The following is a 24,321-nucleotide window of genomic DNA, read 5'->3' as shown; positions in this document are numbered from 1 at the left end:
TTTCTCCTTCTTCTTATCTCTTATTGCCAGTCCCAGAGGGTGGTATGTATTGTGTTCCAGTCCCATTCCGAGTCTCAATCCCAGTCCCACTCCGAGTCTTAGTCTCAGTCCCAGTCCTAGTCCTAATCCCAGTCCCAGTCCGTCTATGATATACTTCCCGGAAAAAAGGCATCGTAAATACTAATATAGGCAAATTTATATACGAAATTTCAGGCAAATCGAATAGGACGTATGTAAATAGGTATGTGGGTATTATTAATTCTTGTTTTTGTTTCCGCTTCGCATGCATATTTATCAGTTTTGCCAGGTTGATGCGACTAAATCGAATATCACAATGAACTTTAGACCTCTCAGCAACAGCTTTTATTTGATATCCATGATATACACACATTCTAGGGGTATCCGCGTCCATGTTTTGGCCTATATCTCGAGACCCTAGTCACTCAGCGGTGTAAAACTTACTCTGTATTATAGCACACATCAACAGCTTCAATTTGATACCCATAGTGTAAAAACACATTCTAGGTGTATCCGGGTCCACATTTTGGGCTATATCTCGAGACTCTAGCCTCCCAGTTTTATGAAAATTATCCTGAACTATAGCACTCATCAACAGCTATCATTTGATATTCATATTGTATAAACACATTCTAGGGGTACCCGAGTCCACGTTTTAATCTCAAGACCCTAGGCACGTAGCGAAAAAAAGGTAGACGTTGGCCGATTCTCACACCTACCCAATGTGCTCACAAAATTTCATGAGAATCGGTTCAGCCGTTTCGGAGGAGTCAAGCCTCTAACACCGTGACAGAAGAATTTTATATATTAGATATATATGGGGTATTCCATCCCATTTCGACCAATTTTGAACCCGACCCCTTTAGAATTGGCTGAAAGTTTTTCTTCTTTTTCTAGCTTACGAAAGACATTTTTCAGAAGTCTTTCAAATTTTTTCATCCAACTTAAAAAAAGTTATGAATTTTTAAAAAAACACCGTTTTTGTTTTCAAAATGCTGTAACTTTTTCAAAAATTTACCGTTTGGGATCTTTTTTTTTTAAAATTTGTTTTTAAGTGTACTTTTCGGAAAAATTTTTTAAAGATCTTTTAAAGTTTTTTTTTGTAATTTTTCAGTTTTTCGAGATTTTTCGAATTTTGCACTTTTTTTTTTCTCATAAAAAACTTCAATCAATTCTGCAATCATCCCCACTAATCCCGGAGTGGGCCGAGAATTTTTGTTTTTTTTATTTAATTGAAAAAAAAACTAATTTTTTTTTGTATTTTTTCCGAAAAGTACATTTAAACACAAATTTAAAAAAAAAAAGATCCCAAACGGTAAATTTTTGAAAAAGTTTTAGCCTTTTGAAAACAAAAACGGTGCTTTTTTTTAAAAATTCATAACTTTTTTTGAGTTGGATGAAAAAATTTGAAAAACTTCTGAAAAACGTCTTTCGTAAGCTAGAAAAAGAAGAAAACTTTCAGCCAATTCTAAAGGGGTCGGGTTCAAAATTGGTCGAAATGGGATGGAATACTCCATATATATATATATATATATATATATATATATATATATATATATATATATATATATATATGGGACAGCATGTACACACAAACTTAAAATCTAATAAAATGCCAAACGAAATGTTCAATAATGGAAAATCATAAGTTTAATATTAAGATAACCTTTAGTTAATTTTGAAATTCTCACATGCATATATATATATATATATATATATATATATATATATATATATGTATATATATATATTAGACAGCATGTACACACAAACTTACAATCTAATAAAATGCCAAACAAAATGTTCAATCTGCCCCTGATCGGGTGCCCGACAGGCCCGTTTTGCAGACGAGAAAAAAAGGGGGGCGGTACTACAAGTGCCCATCGGGTCCTTTTTGTAGACGAGAAAAAAAGGGGGCGGTACTACAAGTGCCCCTCGGCTCCTTTTTGTAGACGAGAAAAAAGGGGTTGGGGTTGGGCGGTACTACAGGTGTCCAACTGCTACTTTTTGCAGACGAGAAAAAATAGGGGTTGGGGGATTGGGGAGCAGTCGCTCGATTAGAAATCTATGGGACTCTTTAAAAACACTCGGGTGAAGTATAGGACTCATTAGAATTATGAGGGAACATTTAAAAATTTGCGGCCCTTTAAAAATGTAGGGCTACCCATTTAAAATCTGAGCTCGATCCTCTCCTGAACCGCTAAGCTCTGCTAAAGGCAAAAAGCTCTAAGCTTTTTCTTATAGATTGGCCAGAACAGAAACAAAAAGCTCTGTTTTTTCTTATAGATTAACCAAAACACACACCATACAAATGCAAAAAGCTCTAAGTGTGCTCCTAAATGTAAGCAACGAAATTGTTTTGAGGTTTCATACGTATGCGCCTAAAAGTAGGCAACGAAATTGTTTTGTTGTATATATATGTGTGTCGGTGTGTATATACTTTTCCTTTCACCATTTGGGCTGGAACATACTACTGCTGCCATACAAACTTAAGTTATTTTAATACCTAAATTTTGACTGCATTGTTGAGTTTGGCTGTTATCTCTTTTGAACGTTTGGTAATCTGCCGCTGTTAAAAGAATTGTTTAGGTTCAGTCTATATCTACATCTATATATGGGGTATTCCATCCCATTTCGACCAATTTTGAACCCGACCCCTTTAGAATTGGCTGAAAGTTTTTCTTCTTTTTCTAGCTTGCGAAAGACGTTTGGGATCTTTTTTTTTAATTTGTTTTTAAATGTACTTTTCGGAAAAAATATAAAAAAATTTTTAAAGTTTTTCTTTGTAATTTTTCAGTTTTCAAGATTTTTCGAATTTCGCCATTTTTTTTTTCTCATAAAAAACTTCAATCAATTCTGCAGTCATCCCCACTATTCCCGGAGTGAGCCGATGATTTTTTTTTTTTTTTATTTAATTGAAAAAAAAAGCTTTAAAATTTTTTTTGTATTTTTTCCGAAAAGTACATTTAAAAATTCAAAAAAAAAAAAAGATCCCAAACGGTCAATTCTTGAAAAATTTATAGCATTTAGAAAACAAAAACGGTGTCCAACTCAAAATAAGTTATGAATTTTGAAAAAAAAAACGGTGTTTTTTTCAAAATGCTATAACTTTTTAAAAAGTTGACCGTTTGGGATCTTTTCGGAAAAAGTACAAAAGAATTTTTCAAGTTTTTTTTTTAATTAAATAAAAAACAAAAAAAATCATCGGCCCGCTCCGGGATTAGTTGGGATGATTGCAGAATTGATTGAAGTTTTTTATGAGAAAAAAATGGCGAAATTCGAAAAATCTCGAAAAACTGAAAAATTACAAAAAAAAAAAACTTTAAAAATTTTTTTGTATTTTTTCCGAAAAGTACATTTAAAAACAAATTTAAAAAAAAAAAAAATATCCCAAACGGTGTTTTTTAAAAATTCATAACTTTTTTTGAGTTTGATGAAAAAATTTGGAAAAATTCTGAAAAACGTCTTTCGTGAGCTAGAAAAAGAAGAAAAACTTTCAGCCAATTCTAAAGGGGTCGGGTTCAAAACTGGTCGAAATGGGATGGAATACCCCATATATAAAAATCAAATTCTGTGTGTGTGTTCCCTATGAAAACGTGTTTGCCATACTTCGATCATTACCAAATTTTGGCTTTAGGTTCCTTCGCTCAAGACGAAAGTTATTCATATTTCAGAATTAAGTATTTTAAATTTAAATGTTTTGTTTTTTTGGCTATGCGAACGACCTATCTTAGCTCCCAAAAATGATCATGTTAACAAAATCAATGATCGCATTCAAAACCAATTTCCTGGTGAAGTGACGAAATATAAATCGATCGACCCAGTTACAGATGGAGATAAAATTGTGAATTATCCAAATGAATTTCTATACTCCTTAGAACCAACAGGAATGCCTGCGTATCTATCGACCTCAAAAATGGTTTATCGAGCATGCTTCTTCGGAATTTAAACCCACCAAAATTGTGCAATAGAAGCAGACTTTGCGTTTACAAATTAATGCCGAATGTAATCAAAGCAACAATCATCAGCGGCAAAAGCAAATGTGAAGATGTGCTCATACCACGAATCCTAATGATTCCTACAGATTTGCCATTCAATTTTAAGCGCTTACAGTTTCCTGTACGCCTTGCTTTTGCAACTACAATCAATAAAGCACAAGGACAATCGCTTACTGTTGCATACTTAAATTTAGAGAGTCCGTGTTTTTCCCATGGACAGCTATATGTTACTTGCTCTTGAGTTGGAACACCAAAAAATTTGTTTATCTTTGCACCGAACGAATAAACCAAAACTATTGTGTACCCACATGCATTACAATAAGATACAAGAATAAAATGTTTTAACAGAAAATTTCACCAAATATGCGTACAAAATTCAATTCAATTAACAGAACCCTAAATTAAATTATGAACAAACAAAACAGAAAAAATAACGCAACATCCATTCGATCTCGGGCGTTACAACGTACACCGGGTAAAGCTAGTAAACTATTGAATTCACAAAGTATATAAAGTTAACAGGTAAAATGTATAATATAATATATTACTCTCTCTTCCAGAGAATTAACGTTAAATAAATTAAATGTGACTTTCTTTTTTGTTCCATTGTTATTGTGAGAAGTGTTAGAGTTGTTAGGTAACGTTTCAATAATTGCTGGTTTTAGCCTGTCAATTGTGATAGTTTTGATTACATTATCAATTTCAATTTTAAAATAATTCTTGTTTTTTTTTTTTCAAGTACCTTGTATGGACCTTCAACGGTTGTTGAAAAGAACGCTTATTAATTAAACGAATAAAAACAAATTTACATGTTTGTAAATTTTTCGGAACGTAAATACAAACATTAGTGTTGTGATTTTAAACTCGAATGATCATTTCTAAATTTTTCACGTAATTTACCCAAAATTTCATTTGACGATGAATTTTCAGATGTTGGAACAATAATTTTACCGAGCAATCTTAAATTTTGTCCAAGAACCATTTCAGCAGGTGTAGCTGAAATATCTCCTTCAAATGTTGATCGCAAACCTAACAGTACTAGAGGTAGCTCACCATACCAATCTCTGGTTCCTTTTGCAGCCTCTAAAGAATATTTCAATTGTCTATTAAATGCTCTACAATGCCAGTCGCTGGAGAATGATAAGCTGACGTTGTAATTTGATGACTGCCAAATAACTTTGTTAATTCTGTAAACAATTTTGAAGTAAATTGAGCACCCTGCTCAGTAGTTATTTCTAGAGGTACACCAAACCGAGGTATATATTCACGTAAAAATTTATTTGCAATTGCTTCTGCAGAAATTTTCTTAATCCGAATGCTTCTGGCCAACGTGTGAACCTATCGATAATAGTCAAGATATAGCGATGTCCCTTTGAAATAGGTAATATCTACATAAATGAATATGTTCGAATCTTTTGTTCGGTATTGCAATTTTACTAACTGGTGACTTCATATATGTCGATAAACTTTAGATTTTTGACAACTAATACATCCTTTGACCATCTATTAATTTCTTTATTCATGTTTGGCCAAAAATATTTTTTAATAATTAGACGGCGAATATTATTACCCGGATGCACTATCCCATGTAACTTATCAAATACTGTTATGCGTAAGTTATTTGGAACGAACGGTCTAGGACAATCTCCGGATAGTTCATACCATATATTGAAATTTAAAAGAGGAATTTTAATTAATTTTAAATTTTGAAATGATTGTTGAGATAAAAGATTATTTAGTTCATCATCTTGTTTCTGTTCCTTTTCTAAAATTTTAAAACTAAGTTTTCAATTTTGAATTGCTTCTATTTCAAATGCTCTAGATAAAATATCAGCTACCACATTTGCTTGTCCAGTAATATTCTGAATATCACTTGTAAATTGTGCAATAAATTCAAGAAGTCTGGTTTGTCGTGGACTTCATTCAGTTTTTGAATTGTGAGCGAAAATTAAGGGCTTATGATCAGTAAACACAGTGAATTCTCGTACTTCGGTTTTTAGTTGATTTATTAATTAAATCATATATAACTCCAATAAATTCTGCTAATTGTGAAATATATCTGTGGTAATAGTTAACCATACCAATAAACTTTCGTGTTGTTTAATGGTTTTTGGTAGTTCAAAATCTCGAATAGCTTTTATTCTATTTTCAGATGGGCGTATTCCTAATTCAGAAATACTATGACCTAGAAAATCAATTCTAGTAACACCAAAAATGCATTTATTTGGTTTAACATTCAAGCCATATTCAGACAAATGTTGAAAAAGTATACGGATATCATTTTGTTTTTTATCGGCCTATTGATAAATGATTCAAGGTTCGATTCGAGCTCAAGGCCAGAACAATACTTTTTTCTAATGATAATTATTACTATTTTTTTAAGTTTTCTAAATTTGAAAAATTGTATTTTGTTTTTGGAATAGTAAGTAGAAAATTTTTCAGACAACCTGCCATAGCTGCGCAGATAAATCCATTTCGAAGGGTGCTAAACCTTCATCGTCAGTACGCTTTAGGCACGCTGTGCTAACCATTTAGCTATACAGCGGTGGTTTGTTTGACTGACAAATCGCTACTTCTATTCCTTCTTACCAACTATATTTATTCAGTCTTGCGCCATCTGTTGCAAATCACTGATAATGCTGGATTTGTTTATTGTCAATTACTTTGTTTTGACAATCCAAAGTGCTCATGGCTTATTAACAATTGTTTTTGTTTTTTTCGGCCTATTGATAAATGATTCAAGGTTCGATTCGAGCTCAAGGCCAGAACAATAATTTTTTCTAATGATAATTATTCCTATTTTTTTTAATTTTTCTAAATTTGAAAAATTGTATTTTGTTTTTGGAATTGTAAGTAGACATTTTTTCAGACAACCTGCCATAGCTGCGCAGATATATCCATTTCGAAGGATGCTAAACCTTCATCGTCAGTACGCTTTAGGCACGCTGCGCTAAGCATTTAGCTATACAGCGGTGGTTTGTTTGACTGACAAATCGCTACTTTTATTCCTTCTTTCCAACTATATTTATTCAGTGTTGTGTTGTTGGTAGTTGTATATGTGGACCGGGGTGACTCAGAACATGATCTGTTGGATACCCGCAGTTTATTTATATATGTAATACCACGAACAGTATTCCTGTCAAGATTTCAAGGGCTTTTTATTTCACCCTGCAGAACTTTTTCATTTTCTTGTACTTAATATGGTAGTGTCACACCCATTTTACAAAGCTTTTTCTAAAGTTATATTTTGCGTCAATAAACCAATCCAATTACCATGTTTCATCTCTTTTTTCATATTTGGTACAGAATTATGGCATTTTTTTTTTCATTTTTCGTAATTTTCGATATCGAAAAAGTGGTCGTGGTCATAGTCGGATTTCAGCCATTTTTTATACCAATTCCAAGTGAGTTCGGATAAGTACGTGAACTGAGTTTATTAAAAAATTTAATATCTTTACTGTATATAAGTAAATTAAGTCAAAATTCAACTCCAGTAATGATATGATGCAACAAAATACAAAAATAAAAGAAAATTTCAAAATGGGCGTGGCTCCGCCCATTTTCATTTAGTTTGTCTAGAATCCTTTAAATGCCATAAGTCGAACAAAAATTTACCAATCCTTCTCAAATTTGGTAGGGGCATAGATTCTATGACGGTAACTGTTCTCTGTAAAAATGGGCGAAATCGGTGCAAGTCACGCCCAGTTTTTATACACAGTCCATCGTCTGTCCTTCCGCTCGGCCGTTAACACAATAACTTGAGCAAAAACCGATATATCTTTACTAAACTTAGCCAACGTACTTATCTGAACTCACTTTATCTTGGTATAAAAAATGGCCGAAATCCGACCATAACCACGCCCACTTTATCGATATCGAAAATTACGAAAAATGAAAAAAATGCCATAATTCTATACCAAATACGAAAAAAGGGATCAAACATGGTAACTGGATTGGTTTATTGACGCAAAATATAACTTTGGAAAAAACTCAAGCTAAGCAATATATTATTTCCTATCAGACCATCAAAATACCTGCGAAATTCAAATTCTAAAAAATTTACGTAAAAATTTGGCTTATTAAATTCTTTAAACAATGGAAAGCTATATTGAATGTCCGTTGTAACATCTCTATTAATTACTTTTAAGGTGATTGGACGTGATTTTATTTTCCATTTGGGATTGCATATATGTGGATTTATTATACTGAATTCTGCACCAGTATCTATTATAAACTTAAGTTTTCTTACGTTAGTGTTTATTGTTATATAGGGTAATTTCTTAGACCGTCTAATTGAAAATTTTGTTCATTTTCATTGACTCCTATTTCCATAGGCTCCGCAGGCGGATTTCTATTATTATACAGTCCTTCATTATTGTTGTTATTATATTGATTATAAAAATTACGTGAGCTACGATTCGTTCTATTTGTTTGGTTGCTGTTGTTGCTATTAAAACTTGGCTGAACAAAAGAATTCATACTGTTATGGTTATTGTATCGCCCAGAATTATTAACATTTCTGTTGCTGTACTGTGGTCTATGTTTTGGCTAACATTACTGCTAATATCGTTTACTCTATCGTTATTACTGAACTGCTGCCTATTCTGTTGATTAACATAATTATTCAGATTGTTTTCTCTGTTATGTTGTCTATGCTGTTGAGTAGCATAAGAACTCATGTTACTAACATTATGTTCAAAGTTATTATTATTTTTGTTAAACTGAGTACTGTTAAAAAAATTTGTTCGTTTGTTTGTATATTTCAAATAACCATTTGATTTTATAATATCATATGCATCTTTTAACGTTTTTGGATCCCTACTCACAATAATGCTTTTTACAGGTTCCGGCAAACCAAATTTAAATGAATTCAAGGCAATTCTGGCATTGCTTTCACTATTTATACTCAATGAACTATTTCCACTAAATTGTGATGCGTTATTTAATCGACATAATAATGTATTGAGTAAATTATAAAAAGCTTCAATTGTAGAATCACATCTACAAACTCGTATTTTATCGATTAATTCATCAACGGAATTTTTTTCGCCATGATTATCGATAAGAACTTTTCTTATTTCTGGCCAAGTGTCTGGATTCCCGTTGATTAAAATTGATCTTCTAGCACTCCCAATAATTTTATCTTTAATTTGGCCAATTAATAAAATTTTATATTCGTCAGCGGTGAAACTATTTAAAATTTGAACCATGGAGTCTATTCGATGTACGAAATTTGACAATGCGTCTCTATTTCCATCATAAGGAGGAATGCTATTTATGTTTGTCGAAATAAGTTTAAATTTAATATTGACATCTAAGTTCTCCATATTGAATATAATGAATTTACACTAAATGAATTTCTACAAAAATGATCAAAATATGAATTTGCTCTCTTTAATGTTAATTAAGTACATATATAAATAAATATATACATTTGTACATATGAGTGGAAAAATACCTTTTGACTCAATATTATTTCTTCTTAAGTTATTATACTTTATTTGTATTTATTGCAATTGACGAGTTCGATCAAAGATGACTTTACCTACTTGATGAGAAAATGTTGTTGTTGCTATTTGCTCCCCGTTTTTTTGTCTACTCAAAATGTGCCCAAGTTATTGATTGATGTTCTGTTGTTTTGTAATTGCTGTTATATTTAATTGCTGATGTATGTTCATATATGCACACGGATATTGAGTTCTTTATGCTTGTTTTGTTGTTTTTATACTCAGTTGAGCAGAGCTCACAGAGTATATTAAGTTTGATTGGATAACGGTTGGTTGTACATATATAAAGGAATCGAGATAGATATAGACTTCCATATATCAAAATAATCAGGATCGAAAAAAAATTTGATTGAGCCATGTCCGTCCGTCCGTCCGTCCGTCCGTCCGTCCGTTAACACGATAACTTGAGTAAATTTTGAGGTATCTTGATGAAATTTGGTATGTAGGTTCCTGAGCACTCATCTCAGATCGCTATTTAAAATGAACGATATCGGACTATAACCACGCCCACTTTTTCGATATCGAAAATTTCGAAAAACCGAAAAAGTGCGATAACTCATTACAAAAGACAGATAAAGCGACGAAACTTGGTAGATGGGTTGACGTTATGACGCAGAATAGAAAATTAGTAAGATTTTGAACAATGGGCGTGGCCCCGCCCACTTTTACAAGAAGGTAATTTAAAAGTTTTGCAAGCTGTAATTTGGCAGTCGTTGAAGATATCATGATGAAATTTGGCAGGAACGTTACTACTATTACTCTATATGTGCTAAATAAAAATTAGCAAAATTGGATTAAGAACACGCCCACTTTTTAAAAAAAAATTTTTTTAAATTAAAATTTTAACAAAAAATTTAATATCTTTACTGTATATAAGTAAATTAAGTCAAAATTCAACTCCAGTAATGATATGATGCAACAAAATACAAAAATAAAAGAAAATTTCAAAATGGGCGTGGCTCCGCCCATTTTCATTTAGTATGTCTAGAATACTTTTATTGCCATAAGTCGAACAAAAATTTACCAATCCTTCTCAAATTTGGTAGGAGCATAGATTCTATGGCGGTAACTGTTCTCTGTGAAAATGGGCGAAATTGGTGGAAGCCACGCCCAGTTTTTATACACAGTCCACCGTCTGTCCTTCCGCTCGGCCATTAACACAATAACTTGAGCAAAATCCGATATATCTTTACTAAACTTAGCCCACGTACTTACCTGAGCTCACTTTTTCTTGGTATAAAAAATGGGCGAAATCTGGCCATAACCACGCCCACTTTATCGATATCGAAAATTACGAAAAATGAAAAAAATGCCATAATTCTATACCAAATACGAAAAAAGGGATGAAACATGGTAACTGGATTGGTTTGTTGACGCAAAATATAACTTTGGAAAAATCTTTGTAAAATGGGTGTGACACCTACCATATTAAGTAGAAGAAAATGAAAAAGTTCTACAAGGCGAAATCAACAGCCCTTGGAATCTTGGCAGGAATACTGTTAGTGGTATTGCATATATAAATAAATTAGCAGTACCCGACAGATGATTTTCTGGATCACCTGGTCCACATTTTGGTGGATATCACGAGAACGCCTTCACATATACATCTAAGGGCCACTCGCTTTTAAAACCATCATTAATACCTTTAATTTGATATCCATATCGTACAAAAACATACCAGAGTCACCCCTGTCCCACGCTAATGGCGATATCTCGAAAAGGCGTCCACCTATAGAGCTAATGCCCCCTCTCTCTTAAAATGCTTGTAACACCTTTCGTTTGATACCCATATCGTACAAACATTCTAGAGTAACCCCTGGCCCACCCTAATGGCGATATCTCGAAAAGGCGTCCACCTATAGACCTAGTGTCCACTCCCTCTTAAAATGCTCAGTAACACCTTTCGTTTGATACCCATATCGTACAAACATTCTAGAGTCACCCCTGGCCCACCCTAATGGCAATATCTCGAAAAGGCGTCCACCTATAGACCTAATGCCCACTCCCTCTTAAAATGCTCAGTAACAGCTTTCGTTTGATACCCATATCGTACAAACATTCTAGAGTCACACCTGGCCCACCCTAATGGCGATATTTCGAAAAGGCGTCCACCTATAGAACTAAGGATTACTCCCTTTTAAAATACTCATTACCACCTTTCATTTGATACCCATATCGTACAAACACATTCTAGAGTCACCCTGGCCCACCCTAATGGCGATATCTCGAAAAGGCGTCCACCTATAGACCTAATGTCCACTCCCTCTTAAAATGCTCAGTAACACCTTTCGTTTGATACCCATATCGTACAAACATTCTAGAGTCACCCCTGGCCCACCCTAATGGCGATATCTCGAAAAGGCGTCCACCTATAGACCTAATGTACACTCCCTCTTAAAATGCTCAGTAACACCTTTCGTTTGATACCCATATCGTACAAACATTCTAGAGTCACCCCTGTCCCACCCTAATGGCGATATCTCGAAAAGGCGTCCGTCCACCTATAGACCTAATGCCCACTCCCTCTTAAAATGCTCAGTAACACCTTTCGTTTGATACCCATATCGTACAAACATTCTAGAGTCACACCTGGCCCACCCTAATGGCGATATCTCGAAAAGGCGTCCACCTATAGAACTAAGGATTACTCCCTTTTAAAATACTCATTACCACCTTTCATTTGATACCCATATCGTACAAACACATTCTAGAGTCACCCTGGCCCACCCTAATGGCGATATCTCGAAAAGGCGTCCACCTATAGACCTAATGCCCACTCCCTCTTAAAATGCTCAGTAACAACTTTCGTTTGATACCCATACCGTACAAACATTCTAGAGTCACCCTTGGTCCAGCTTTATGGCGACATCTCGAAAAGGCGTCCACCTATAGAACTAAGGATTACTCCCTTTTAAAATACTCATTACCACCTTTCATTTGATACCCATATCGTACAAACACATTCTAGAGTCACCCTGGCCCACCCTAATGGCGATATCTCGAAAAGGCGTCCACCTATAGACCTAATGCCCACTCCCTCTTAAAATGCTCAGTAACACCTTTCGTTTGATACCCATATCGTACAAACATTCTAGAGTCACCCTTGGTCCACCTTTATGGCGATATCTCGAAAAGGCGTCCACCTATAGAACTAAGGATTACTCCCTTTTAAAATACTCCTTACCACCTTTCATTTGATACCCATATCGTACAAACACATTCTAGAGTCACCCCTGGCCCACCCTAATGGCGATATCTCGAAAAGGCGTCCACCTATAGACCTAATGCCCACTCCCTCTTAAAATGCTCAGTAACACCTTTCGTTTGATACCCATATCGTACAAACATTCTAGAGTCACCCCTGGCCCACCCTAATGGCGATATCTCGAAAGGGCGTCCACCTATAGACCTAATGCCCACTCCCTCTTAAAATGCTCAGTAACACCTTTCGTTTGATGCACATATCGTACAAACACATTCTAGAGTCACCCCTGGCCCACCCTAATGACGATATCTCGAAAAGGCGTCCACCTATAGACCTCATGCCCACTCCCTCTTAAAATGCTCAGTAACACCTTTCGTTTGATACCCATACCGTACAAACATTCTAGAGTCACCCCTGGCCCACCCTAATGGCGATATCTCGAAAAGGCGTCCACCTATAGACCTAATGCCCACTCCCTCTTAAAATGCTCAGTAACACCTTTCATTTGATTCCCATATCGTACAAACACATTCTAGAGACACCCCTGGTCCACCTTTATGGCGATATCTCGAAACGGCGTCCACCTATGGAACTAAGGATCACTCCTTTTCAAAATACTCATTAACAGCTTTCATTTGATACCCATATCGTACAAACACATTATAGAATCACCCCTGGTCCCCCTTAATGGGGACATCTCGAAAAGGCGTCCACCGATAGACCTAAGGCCCACTCCCTCTTAAAATGCTCAGTAACACCTTTCATTTGATACCCATATCGTACAAACAAATTCTAGAGTCAGCCCTGGTCTACCTTTATGGCGATATCCCTAAATGGCGTTCATCTATAGAACTATGGCCTATTCTCTCTTAAAATACTCTTTAATACCTTTCATTTGATACACATGTTATACAACCACATTCCAGGGTTACCCCAGATTGATTTTCCTTATTTTGTCTCCATAGCTCTCAACTGAGTATGTTATGTTCGGTTACACCCGAACTTAGCCTTCCTTACTTGTTAATATTTAGTTTTGATTTTTCAGTTAGTTCATTTCTCGTATTTGGTTATTTTTAATATTTTTTTGTTGCATGCTCTCTTCGAGTAGCACAAATAAAAACAAATTGCATGAAATCAATTTATAGTTCTCTCGAAGGTGACCTCCAAATTACCGTTTTTTTCTTTCTACAGTTTTTAGAAAAGAAATTTTTTCTTTCACATTTCTTGTTTTCTTGTATTTTTTATTTTCATTTTCGAGCGTTTTAAAACGTCTTTTCTGCACAATTTCACATAAATCACAATAAATTTTGTATTAAAGTCAAACAAATATCCTTTTCGAACGATTTTGCTGCTTTTTCGTGACTCAAAAACTTAGTTATTTATATTTTTTTGTGTAGAACTTCACGCTAATCACAATAAAATTTATGTTTAAAACAAATGTTTTTTCGAACAATTTTGCTCATTTTTCTTAAGTCAAAAAACGTAATTAAGATTTCGGATATTTAAAATTTGAGTGTCAATCACAATAAAATTTGCGTTTAAAACATATGTCCTTTTCGAACAATTTTGCTTTACTCAAAAAATTTTTTTTTTTATTTTGCAGTGCGTGTTAGGTTCGCGTAAGACTGCGCCAGAAATGATGCCAATGTCTTTATGTGTCAAAGAACTTTTATTAACTGCTCATTATACAAAAATGTGTAACATACATAAACCTCAAACGGAATTAGAAAATACAATTATTTAGAAAGAGAAAGTAAAGGAAGTAATGTAGGTATGAATGTATGTTCTGTGTTACATAGGTATGTATGTACGTGTTGTAGTTAAATGTGAGTACGTATGTAAATAGTGGGTGTAATGAAAGAAGTAGTTTCAAATATAAGTAAGCTTAATAAGTAAAATAAATATGAGAGTAGGACTAAGCTTAAATTAAGAGTAAGATTAAAGTTAGTAAGTATGTATAAGTAAATATAAGTAAGTATAAGCGTACGTAAGATTATAATGTAACTATATCTTCAACGACTGCCAAATTACAGCTTGCAAAACTTTTTAATTACCTTCTTTTAACAGTGGCGGTGCCTCGCCCATTTTCCAAAATTTTGCTAATTTTCTATTCTGCGTCATAAGTTCAACTCACCTATCAATTTACATCGCTTTATCCGTCTTTGGTAATGGATTATCGCACTTTTTCGGTTTTTCGAAATTTTCGATATCGAAAAAGTGGGCGTGGTTATAGTCCGATATCGTTCTTTTAAATAGCGATCTGAGATGAGTGCTCAGGAACCTACATACCAAATTTCATCAAGATACCTCAAAATTTACTCAAGTTATCGTGTTAACGGACGGACGGACATGGCTCAATCAAATTTTTTTCCGATCCTGATGATTTTGATATATGGAAGTCTATATCTATCTCGATTCCTTTATACCTGTACAACCAACCGTTATCCAATCAAAGTTAATAAACTCTGTGAGTTCTGCTCAACTGAGTATAAAAATAATAATACATATATCTACATATATGTTAGCATACATACATATGTATATAAAATGTATATGATATATGTACATATATAAAAGATGATATCGTTGTTAAAATACTTGCGAATATTCAGATTGTTGCTGCAACTGATGTTTACGCAATGGCTTTTGATTGTTTTTCTGTTCAATCAGTGAAGTCAAATTTGACAGCTATGTTTCTTCTAGTTTTCGAGGCGGTAGTGACAACAAATTTTGCTCCTTACGCCCCGATTCTAGTGTGGTAACAACATTCTTCACCACGGTAACGAAATCATGTAGCAACTTTTACACCCTTTTGGTATTCTACCCGCGAAAGTAGCCGGATAATTTTTTACCCACAAAAGTAGGTGGTTACATCGAAAAAACCACACAACAACTGTTGTTTAGAAAAAGGCAAAACTGAAAAATAAAGAATTGTAAGCGCAAATAAGTAAAGATAATAATAAACAAGTAAGGAAGGCTAAGTTCGGGTGTAACCGAACATAACATACTCAGTTGAGAGCTATGGAGACAAAATAAGGAAAATCAATCTGGGGTAACCCTGGAATGTGGTTGTATAACATGTGTATCAAATGAAAGGTATTAAAGAGTATTTTAAGAGAGAATAGGCCATAGTTCTATAGATGAACGCCATTTAGGGATATCGCCATAAAGGTAGACCAGGGCTGACTCTAGAATTTGTTTGTACGATATGGGTATCAAATGAAAGGTGTTACTGAGCATTTTAAAAGGGAGTGGGCCTTAGGTCTATCGGTGGACGCCTTTTCGAGATGTCCCCATTAAGGTGGACCAGGGGTGATTCTATAATGTGTTTGTACGATATGGGTATCAAATGAAAGCTGTTAATGAGTATTTTGAAAAGGAGTGATCCTTAGTTCCATAGGTGGACGCCGTTTCGAGATATCGCCATAAAGGTGGACCAGGGGTGTCTCTAGAATGTGTTTGTACGATATGGGAATCAAATGAAAGGTGTTACTGAGCATTTTAAGAGGGAGTGGGCATTAGGTCTATAGGTGGACGCCTTTTCGAGATATCGCCATTAGGGTGGGCCAGGGGTGACTCTAGAATGTTTGTACGGTATGGGTATCAACGAAAGGTGTTACTGAGCATTTTAAGAGGGAGTGGGCATGAGGTCTATAGGTGATTGATGGCGGAGTCATTAAAGGTGAAAGCATTAGCCAAGCTGATTGCAACTTTTCTCATGAATTTTGACAGTACGAACATTTCTCAGAGTATTTTTGACATTACCACCAACGAATTACACAAACAAATTACATAGAGTTTGTGTGTGTATGTGCGCTCGTTGTTGCCACCTTACGGCTTCACCATGGCTATAGCATTGCCAGAAAAATTCAAACATAAAGTATCACGTTTTTGTTAACGTTTTTAACGTTAACGAAAGCTTTTCGTTTCGGTTAAAAACGAGATACAATTTATCTTGATAATTTCTTTATCGGTAATATTTCGAAGTGTTTCAACGGAAACGGTGGAAATTTTTTGATAAACGATTAGCTTAACGTTAAGGTGCATCCCTGTTATAAACAATGTAATTATGTTACAAATCAAACAACTGCACTCATGGCCCACTGTGCATCTAGTGGCCACTCGCCGAAATTCAGCGCAGCCGAAATTCTTGCACAGGAACAACAACATACGAAGAGATTTACTCTTGAAGTGTTACAAATTATAAAAACACCAACTAACAACAGACTAAACTACAAACCTTGCACAGCAAATTGCGCCCCCTTGTGCAAACATTTACTAACAAAACTCTACGTCAAATGGTTCTGACGTGTAAATAAACGTACATATGTTAAAAATATTTATTATTATTTGTTAATTAATTCATTTTTGATTTATTGTCTTATTTTGTCAACAGTCACCCTGAAGACCGTCGACGTTGAGTAACCTATATATATGGGTAAATAAGAAAAATACTTACGTGTTTTTATTAAAAAATTTGACTTAGAGCCGGCAAAAAGCAAAACTGAGATACCGTTTATAAAAACAAAAACAGAATCGGGCCAAAATGAATGCCCTGAGGGGCACCAAAGGAGACATTAATGATACTAGAAAACACATCGTCGGCTTATATTCAATATCCCCCATCAGCATAAAATGAATTTTAGATTGTAAGATTATTCCTGACTCCCTTTCTATTTTGACACTGGCATTAAAGTTAAAGCTCAAATTGTATTAATTCTAATTTTGAAGATTTCTCTATCAGCAATGAAATTTTTTTAAAGGCAAAACCGTCCATCAGCATACATTTTTATACCCAGCTACACTTATTCATAGGTATTACAGCTTTGATCGGATAACGTTAGGGTGCTGAAAAAGAGTCAAGGAATACATAAGCTTCCGTATACCAGTATTATAAAGGTTGAAAAATATTTTGATTGAGCCTGGTCCATTCGTCTCTTCGTCCGCGGCTAGTTTTTTGATAATACCTGCCAACATCGCGACCTTCGGTATGGAGCTATAGCTTTACCCACTTTAACAAGGCGTCATTCTCAAAACACAGTTCAACATAAACGCTACATCCAAAAAACAAATGTTTTCTTCATTCTGCAAAAACCTCCATCAACAATATTTTTTATAAATGTAACTTTTATTCTCTCTGTATGAGTTTTGAAACTAAATAAAGCTGAGCTTAGAACAAAAACCTGTTTTGATACACAAGGGGACTTTTCATCACCTATTGGCATAATTCATTTTATAAGCAAATTCCAATAAAGCTGTCAAAACGGTTTTTTACTCTCCTGAAAAAGTGGGGTTTTGCTGATAGATATTTTTAAAGATACCTCTTTGCGTTCTGCCGCAGGGAAAGGAGGAATCCAACGGGTGAGACTTGGTTGAAAGCAAAGCATGTCGGATTTATCAAGTAAAAAATGGCATACTCTATAGAACTCTTTACTAAAATCAGTGTATATAACGTCGGTGTGAAGATTTTCTCTAATTTGAAATTGTTGTTAGAAATGTTATCTTTAAACTTCGTAGCGGAAGAAAAACTCTTTTCCTACGTTTAAAACTTACGAAACAATAAACGTCAACGCTTTGCAACGCTTTCTCATACGTAAGCTTTATAGCACTTTTTATTAAGTTCAAAATACTTATAACGCAGAATAGTATAAATAACGTAATCTGAATGTAAGTAAACCAGTCTTCTTATGTATATATGTAATTTGAAGTGACATGACGGTGACGTGTAATAGTGTCAATGGAACTAGCGTTAATGAAAAATTGTTCGTTTTTTAATTCCAAGTTTTCTGTTCATATTATGAAACGATATAAACATTTTTTTTATTTTTTCCAAAGTTTAACAGAAGCACTTTTTCCGTCTAATTATAGAAATGAAAATTTCGAATTAAATATCGCCCGTTTTTTTACTCCTAATTTTCGCCCGCGGCACTCTTTATGGAGACTAAGGCGAATAAAAAATATAAATTTTGTCGACTCAACGCCAGATTTGGCCGGTCTAGCAATCGCAACGCAACTCACAATCTAATTTCTCCTACCTTTATTTTGCGTAGGCAGTTAATAGTTTTAGGCAAACTTAAGTCAATTGATATTAGATCTCTTTCTGATTTGGAATTTATGTCATTTGCATTAATTCTCTTTCAAAAGCGAATTAATGCCAATTGACGTTAGTTCTATTCACACTATTACACGTCACCGACTTTTTGTTTTAAAGCTTTTAGTGCTTGGGTGATCCAAGCTTGAGTTGATTTATCGTATGAACAAATACGTTTGGACACATTCTTTTCAAACAATGTATGAATGATACTATTGAAATATAAAACGTTCTGATTGACGTCCGCATTATGTTGAGGTCAATTTATTTTAGAAGCTATTGCGCACTAAGTAATTAAATTTCTAGAAAAACGTGACTTTTTTGGTTATGCCGGGAAGCCACAGAAATATATTCAAGATTGCCGTGATGAGTCAACCCTGTCAGATTAATTATTTTTTATAATTTATACTTATTATTAATAATTTTGTGGTCAATATTTTTTAAGAATACAAGCACTTTCTATTATTTAAAGGCCCGTATTTTCTCGAATCCAATCCAAGTAGGAAGTGACACGAGTATATACTGCTGGTGCATTACCTTCACATTCATCGTTTGCAAAAAAAGATATAATACCAATTTGAATATTTGATTTTTCCAACACCAATGGTCCACCAGAATCACCAAAACAAATTCCAATACGATTGACAGCGGCAGTACAAATTTTTCCTTTATCGATATAAGAACCATATACTTCAGCACATATGGTGTTCGTGATCACTTTAAAACTGGCAAACTGTAAAACAGGTGAATGCGATGGGGATGTATCAGAGGTATAACCCCATCCAGAAGCCACTACAGTTTTATAAACGTAATTGGGATTGGATGAAGGACGTGTTGGTAGGGAAACAGGTTGAATGGCAGCTGAATATGTTACAGCTGGAATTTCGATCAAAGCTATATCATTTCTAGTAGTCCTCATATCGAATTTGGGATGAACGATAATGTTACTTTTTTCTACCTCCAGGCATTCAATGTAATCTAAGCGATTTATGCTGCCCACGTATATTCTCACCTTCACGGCACTGAAATTGAAAGGATTGTCTAGATTTGATTGAGTATCGTCAGTACGTTATTGGGTGATTAACTTATTAATTTTTCTTTTCGCCAATTGTCTCACACCCTAAAACATACAGTACCTATAATTCAAAACTTACGTTAAAGTACAATGAGCAGCCGTCATCACCCATTCCTTGCTTATTAGAGATCCACCACAAAATTGGCACTTTTCGCCATCAAAAAACGATAAACCAGCTTGATAAGGAAATTCATTAGGAACAGCAGTTCGAGCATTTGTTATACGTGGAGTTGCAACTAACTTTTGCACCATAGACCCTAAGCGTTCACGTTGCGTATTTCTAGTTCCCCGAATTTCAAACGCCGAGGCGGTGCTTAGTAGGATCGACAAAGCTATAAACGATTTCATGTTGCTGCTGTTTAAGGAAATTTGGACTGATAAAAGCATTGATAATTTTTAGCTTATTTATATTATAGTCAAGTGGAGTACTATGGAGTTATATGCATTTTTATACTCAGTTGAGCAGAGCTCACAGAGTATATTAACTTTGATTGGATAACGGTTGGTTGTACAGGTATAAAGTAATCGAGATAGATATAGACTTCAAAATCATCCGTATCGAAAAAAAATTTGATTGAGCCATGTCCGTTCGTCCGTCCGTCCGCCCGTTAACACAATAACTTGAGTAAATTTTGAGGTATCTTGATGAAATTTGGTACGTAGGTTCCTGGGCACTCATCTCAGATCGCTATTTTAAATGAACGAAATCGGACCATAACCACGCCCACTTTTTCGATATCGAAAATTCCGAAAAACCGAAAAAGTGCGATAATTCATTACCAAAGACGGATAAAGCGACGAAACTTGGTAGGTGGGTTGTATTTATGACGCAGAATAGAAAACTAGTAAACCTTTGGACAATGGGAGTGGCACCGCCCACTTTTAAAGTAAGGTAATTTCAAAGTTTTGCAAGCTGTAATTTGGCAGTCGTTGAAGATATCACGAAGAAATTTGGCAGGAACGTTACTCCTATTACTGTATGTGTACTAAATAAAAATTAGCAAAATCGGTGGACGACACCGCCCAATTTAAAAAAAAAAATTTTTTAAAGTCAAATTTTAACAAAAAATTTAATATCTTTACAGTATTTAAGTAAAGTTTGTCAACATTCAACTCCAGTAATGATATAGTTCAAGAAAATAAAAATATAAAAGAAAATTTCAAAATGGGCCTGGCTCCGCCCTTTTTCATTTAATTTGTCTAGAATACTTTTAATGCCATAAGTCGAACAAAAATTTACCAATCCCTCCTTTTGGTAGGGGCATAACTTCTATGACGATAACTGTTTTCTGCAAAGATGGGCGAAATCGGTTTAAGCCACGCCCAGTTTTTATACACAGTCGACCGTCTGTCCTTAGGCTCGGCCATTGACACGATACCTTGAGCAAAAATCGATATATCTTTACTAAGCCTAGTTCTCTTACTTATCTGAACTCGCTTTGTCTTAGTATAAAAAATGGCCGAAATGCGACTATGACCACGCCCAATTTTTCGCTATTGAAAATTACGAAAAATTAAAAAAATGCCATAATTATATACCAAATATCAAAAAAGGGATGAAACATGGTAATTGGATTGGTTTATTGACGCATAATATAACTTTAGAAAAAACTTTGTAAAATGGTTGTGACACCTACCATATTAAGTAGAAGAAAATGAAAAAGTTCTGCAGGGCGAAATCAAAAGCCCTTGGAATTTTGGCAGGAATACTGATCGCGGTATTACATATATAAATAAATTAGCGCAACCCGACAGATGCTGTTCTGGGTCACTCTGGTCCACATTTACATCGATATCTCGAAAACGCTTTCACATATAAACTTAAGGGCACTTCTTTTAAAACCCTCATTAATACCTTTAATTTGATACCCATACCGTACAAAAACATTCTGGAGTCACCCCTGGTCCACTTCTATGGCGATATCTCGAAAAGGCGTCCACCTATAGAACTAAGGCTCACTCTCTTTTAAAACACTCATTAACACCTTTCATTTGATACACATATCGTACAAACACATTATAAAGTCATCCCTGGTCCAACTTTATACCGATTTCTCGAAAAGGCGTTCACCTGTAGAACTATGGTCCACTCCCTTTTAAAATACTCATTAACACCTTTCATTTGACACCCATATCGTACAAACACATTATAGAGTCACCCCTGGTCCACCTTTATGGCGATATCTCGAAAAGGCGTCCACCTATAGAACTAAGGTCCACTCCCTTTTAAAACACTCATTAACACCTTTCATTTGATACCCATATCGTACAAAAACATTCTGGAGTCACCCCTGGTCCACCTCTATGGCGATATCTCCAAAAGGCGTCCACCTATAGAACTAAGGCCCACTCCATTTTAAAATACTCATTAACACCTTTCATTTGATACCCATATCGTACAAACACATTATAGGGTCACCCCTGGTCCACCTTTATGGCGATATCTCCAAAGGCGTCCACCTATAGAACTAAGACCAACTCCCTTTTAAAATACTCATCAGCACCTTTCATTTGATACCCATATCGTACAAACACACTCTAGAGACACGCCTGGTCCACCTTTGTGGCGATATCCCGAAATGGCGTCCACCTATAGAACTAAGACCCACTCCCTTTTAAAATACTCATTAACACCTTTCATTTGATACCCATATCGTACAAACACATTCTAGAGTCACCCCTGGTCCACCTTTATGGCGATATCTCGAAAAGGCGTCCACCTATAGAACTAAGGCCCACTCCATTTTAAAATACTCATTAACACCTTTCATTTGATACCCATATCGTACAAACACATTCTAGAGTCACCCCTGGTCCACCTTTATGGCGATATCTCATTAACACCTTTCATTTGATACCCATATCGTACAAACACATTCTAGAGTCACCCCTTTCCACCTTTATGGTGATATCTCGAAAAGGCTTCCACCTATAGAACTAAGACCCACTCCCTTTTAAAATACTCATTAGCACCTTTCATTTGATACCCATATCGTACAAACACATTTTGGAGTCACCCCTGGTCCACCTTTATGGCGATATCTCGAAAAGGCTTCCACCTTTAGAACTATGTCTCTCTCACTTTTAAATAATCATTAACCCATTTCATTTGATACTCATATCGTATAAACACATTCTAGAGACACGCCTGGTCCACCTTTGTGGCGATATCCCGAAATGGCGTCCACCTATAGAACTAAGACCCACTCCCTTTTAAAATACTCATTAACACCTTTCATTTGATACCCTTATCGTACAAACACATTCTAGAGTCACCCCTGGTCCACCTTTATGTCGATATCTCGAAAAGGGTTCCACCTACAGAACTAAGGACTATGGCGATATCCCTAAATGGGGTCCATATATAGAACTATGGCCCACATCCTCTTAAAATACTCTTTAATACCTTCCATTTGATACACATGTCATACAAACACATTCCAGGGTTACCCTAGGTTTACTTTCCTACATGGTGATTTACCCTTTTTTGTCTCCAAAGCTCTCAGCTGAGTATGTAATGTTCCGTTACACCCGAACTTAGCCTTCCTTACTTGTTTATACTCAGTTGAGCAGAGCTCACAGAGTATACTAACTTTGATTGGATAACGGTTGGTTGTACAGGTATAAAGGAATCGAGATAGATATAGACTTCCATATATCAAAATCATCAGTATCGAAAAAAAATTTGATTGAGCCATGTCCGTCCGTCCGTCCGTCCGTCCGTTAACACAATAACTTGAGTAAATTTTGAGGTATCTTGATGAAATTTGGTATGTAGGTTCCTGGGCACATATCTCAGATCACTATTTAAAATGAACGATATCGGACTATAACCACGCCCACTTTTTCAATATCGAAAATTTCGAAAAATCGAAAAAGTGCGATAATTCATTACCAAAGACGGATAAAGCGATGATGCTTGCCAGGTGAGTTGAACTTATGACGCAGAATATAAAATTAGTAAAATTTTGGACAATGGGAGTGACACCGCCCACTTTTAAAAGAAGGTAATTTAGAGGTTTTGCAAGCTGTAATTTGGCAGGAACGACTCCTGTTGCTATATGTATGCTTAATAAAAACTAGCAAAATCGGAGAGCGACCTCGCCCACTTTAAAAAAAAATATATCTTTAAAATCAATTTAAAAAAAAAAGTTAATATCTTTACGGTATATAAGTAAATTATGTCAAAATTCAACTCCAGTAATGATATGGTGCAACAAAATACAAAAATAAAAGAAAATTTCAAAATGGGCGTGGCTCCGGCCTTTTTCATTTAATTTGTCTAGGATACTTTTAATGCCATAAGTCGAACAAAAATTTACCAATCCTTGTGAAATTTGGTAGGGACTTAGATTCTAGGACGATAACTGTTTTCTGTCAAAAAGGGCGAAACCGGTTGAAGCCACGCCCAATTTTTATACACAGTC

The 24,321-nt window shown here is 35.0% G+C and overlaps 2 protein-coding genes across 5 annotated transcripts in view; both read right to left on the bottom strand.

Annotated features, from left to right (window-relative positions):
• Positions 1–15,567, bottom strand: part of LOC137254460 (uncharacterized) — a 473,400-nt gene extending 457,833 nt beyond the window's left edge. For 2 of the 4 annotated variants that reach the window (XM_067792146.1, XM_067792145.1), the window contains exon 1: positions 15,327–15,567. The gene's annotated coding sequence lies outside the window, so the exon portion shown is untranslated. Of the gene's footprint in view, positions 1–9,561; positions 9,664–13,745; positions 14,396–15,326 lie in introns of those variants that run through there. The other 2 variants (XM_067792147.1, XM_067792144.1) reach the window with 2 other exon arrangements.
• A 2,727-nt stretch (positions 15,568–18,294) lies between these two features.
• Positions 18,295–20,256, bottom strand: LOC137252675 (collagenase-like). The gene is made up of 2 exons (XM_067788723.1): positions 19,974–20,256; positions 18,295–19,841 (listed from the first exon to the last, which is right to left on the bottom strand). The coding sequence occupies exons 1-2, from the start codon at positions 20,240–20,242 to the stop codon at positions 19,286–19,288; spliced, it is 825 nt and encodes a 274-aa protein (XP_067644824.1). The 5' UTR covers positions 20,243–20,256; the 3' UTR covers positions 18,295–19,285.
• Positions 20,257–24,321: the final 4,065 nt, after the last annotated feature.

The sequence above is a fragment of the Eurosta solidaginis genome, chromosome 5 (assembly GCF_040869045.1).
Source record: "Eurosta solidaginis isolate ZX-2024a chromosome 5, ASM4086904v1, whole genome shotgun sequence".
Taxonomy (NCBI): Eukaryota; Metazoa; Arthropoda; class Insecta; order Diptera; family Tephritidae; genus Eurosta; species Eurosta solidaginis.
Note: the sequence above shows the minus strand (reverse complement) of the source record. Positions and strands in the feature narration are given on the sequence as shown.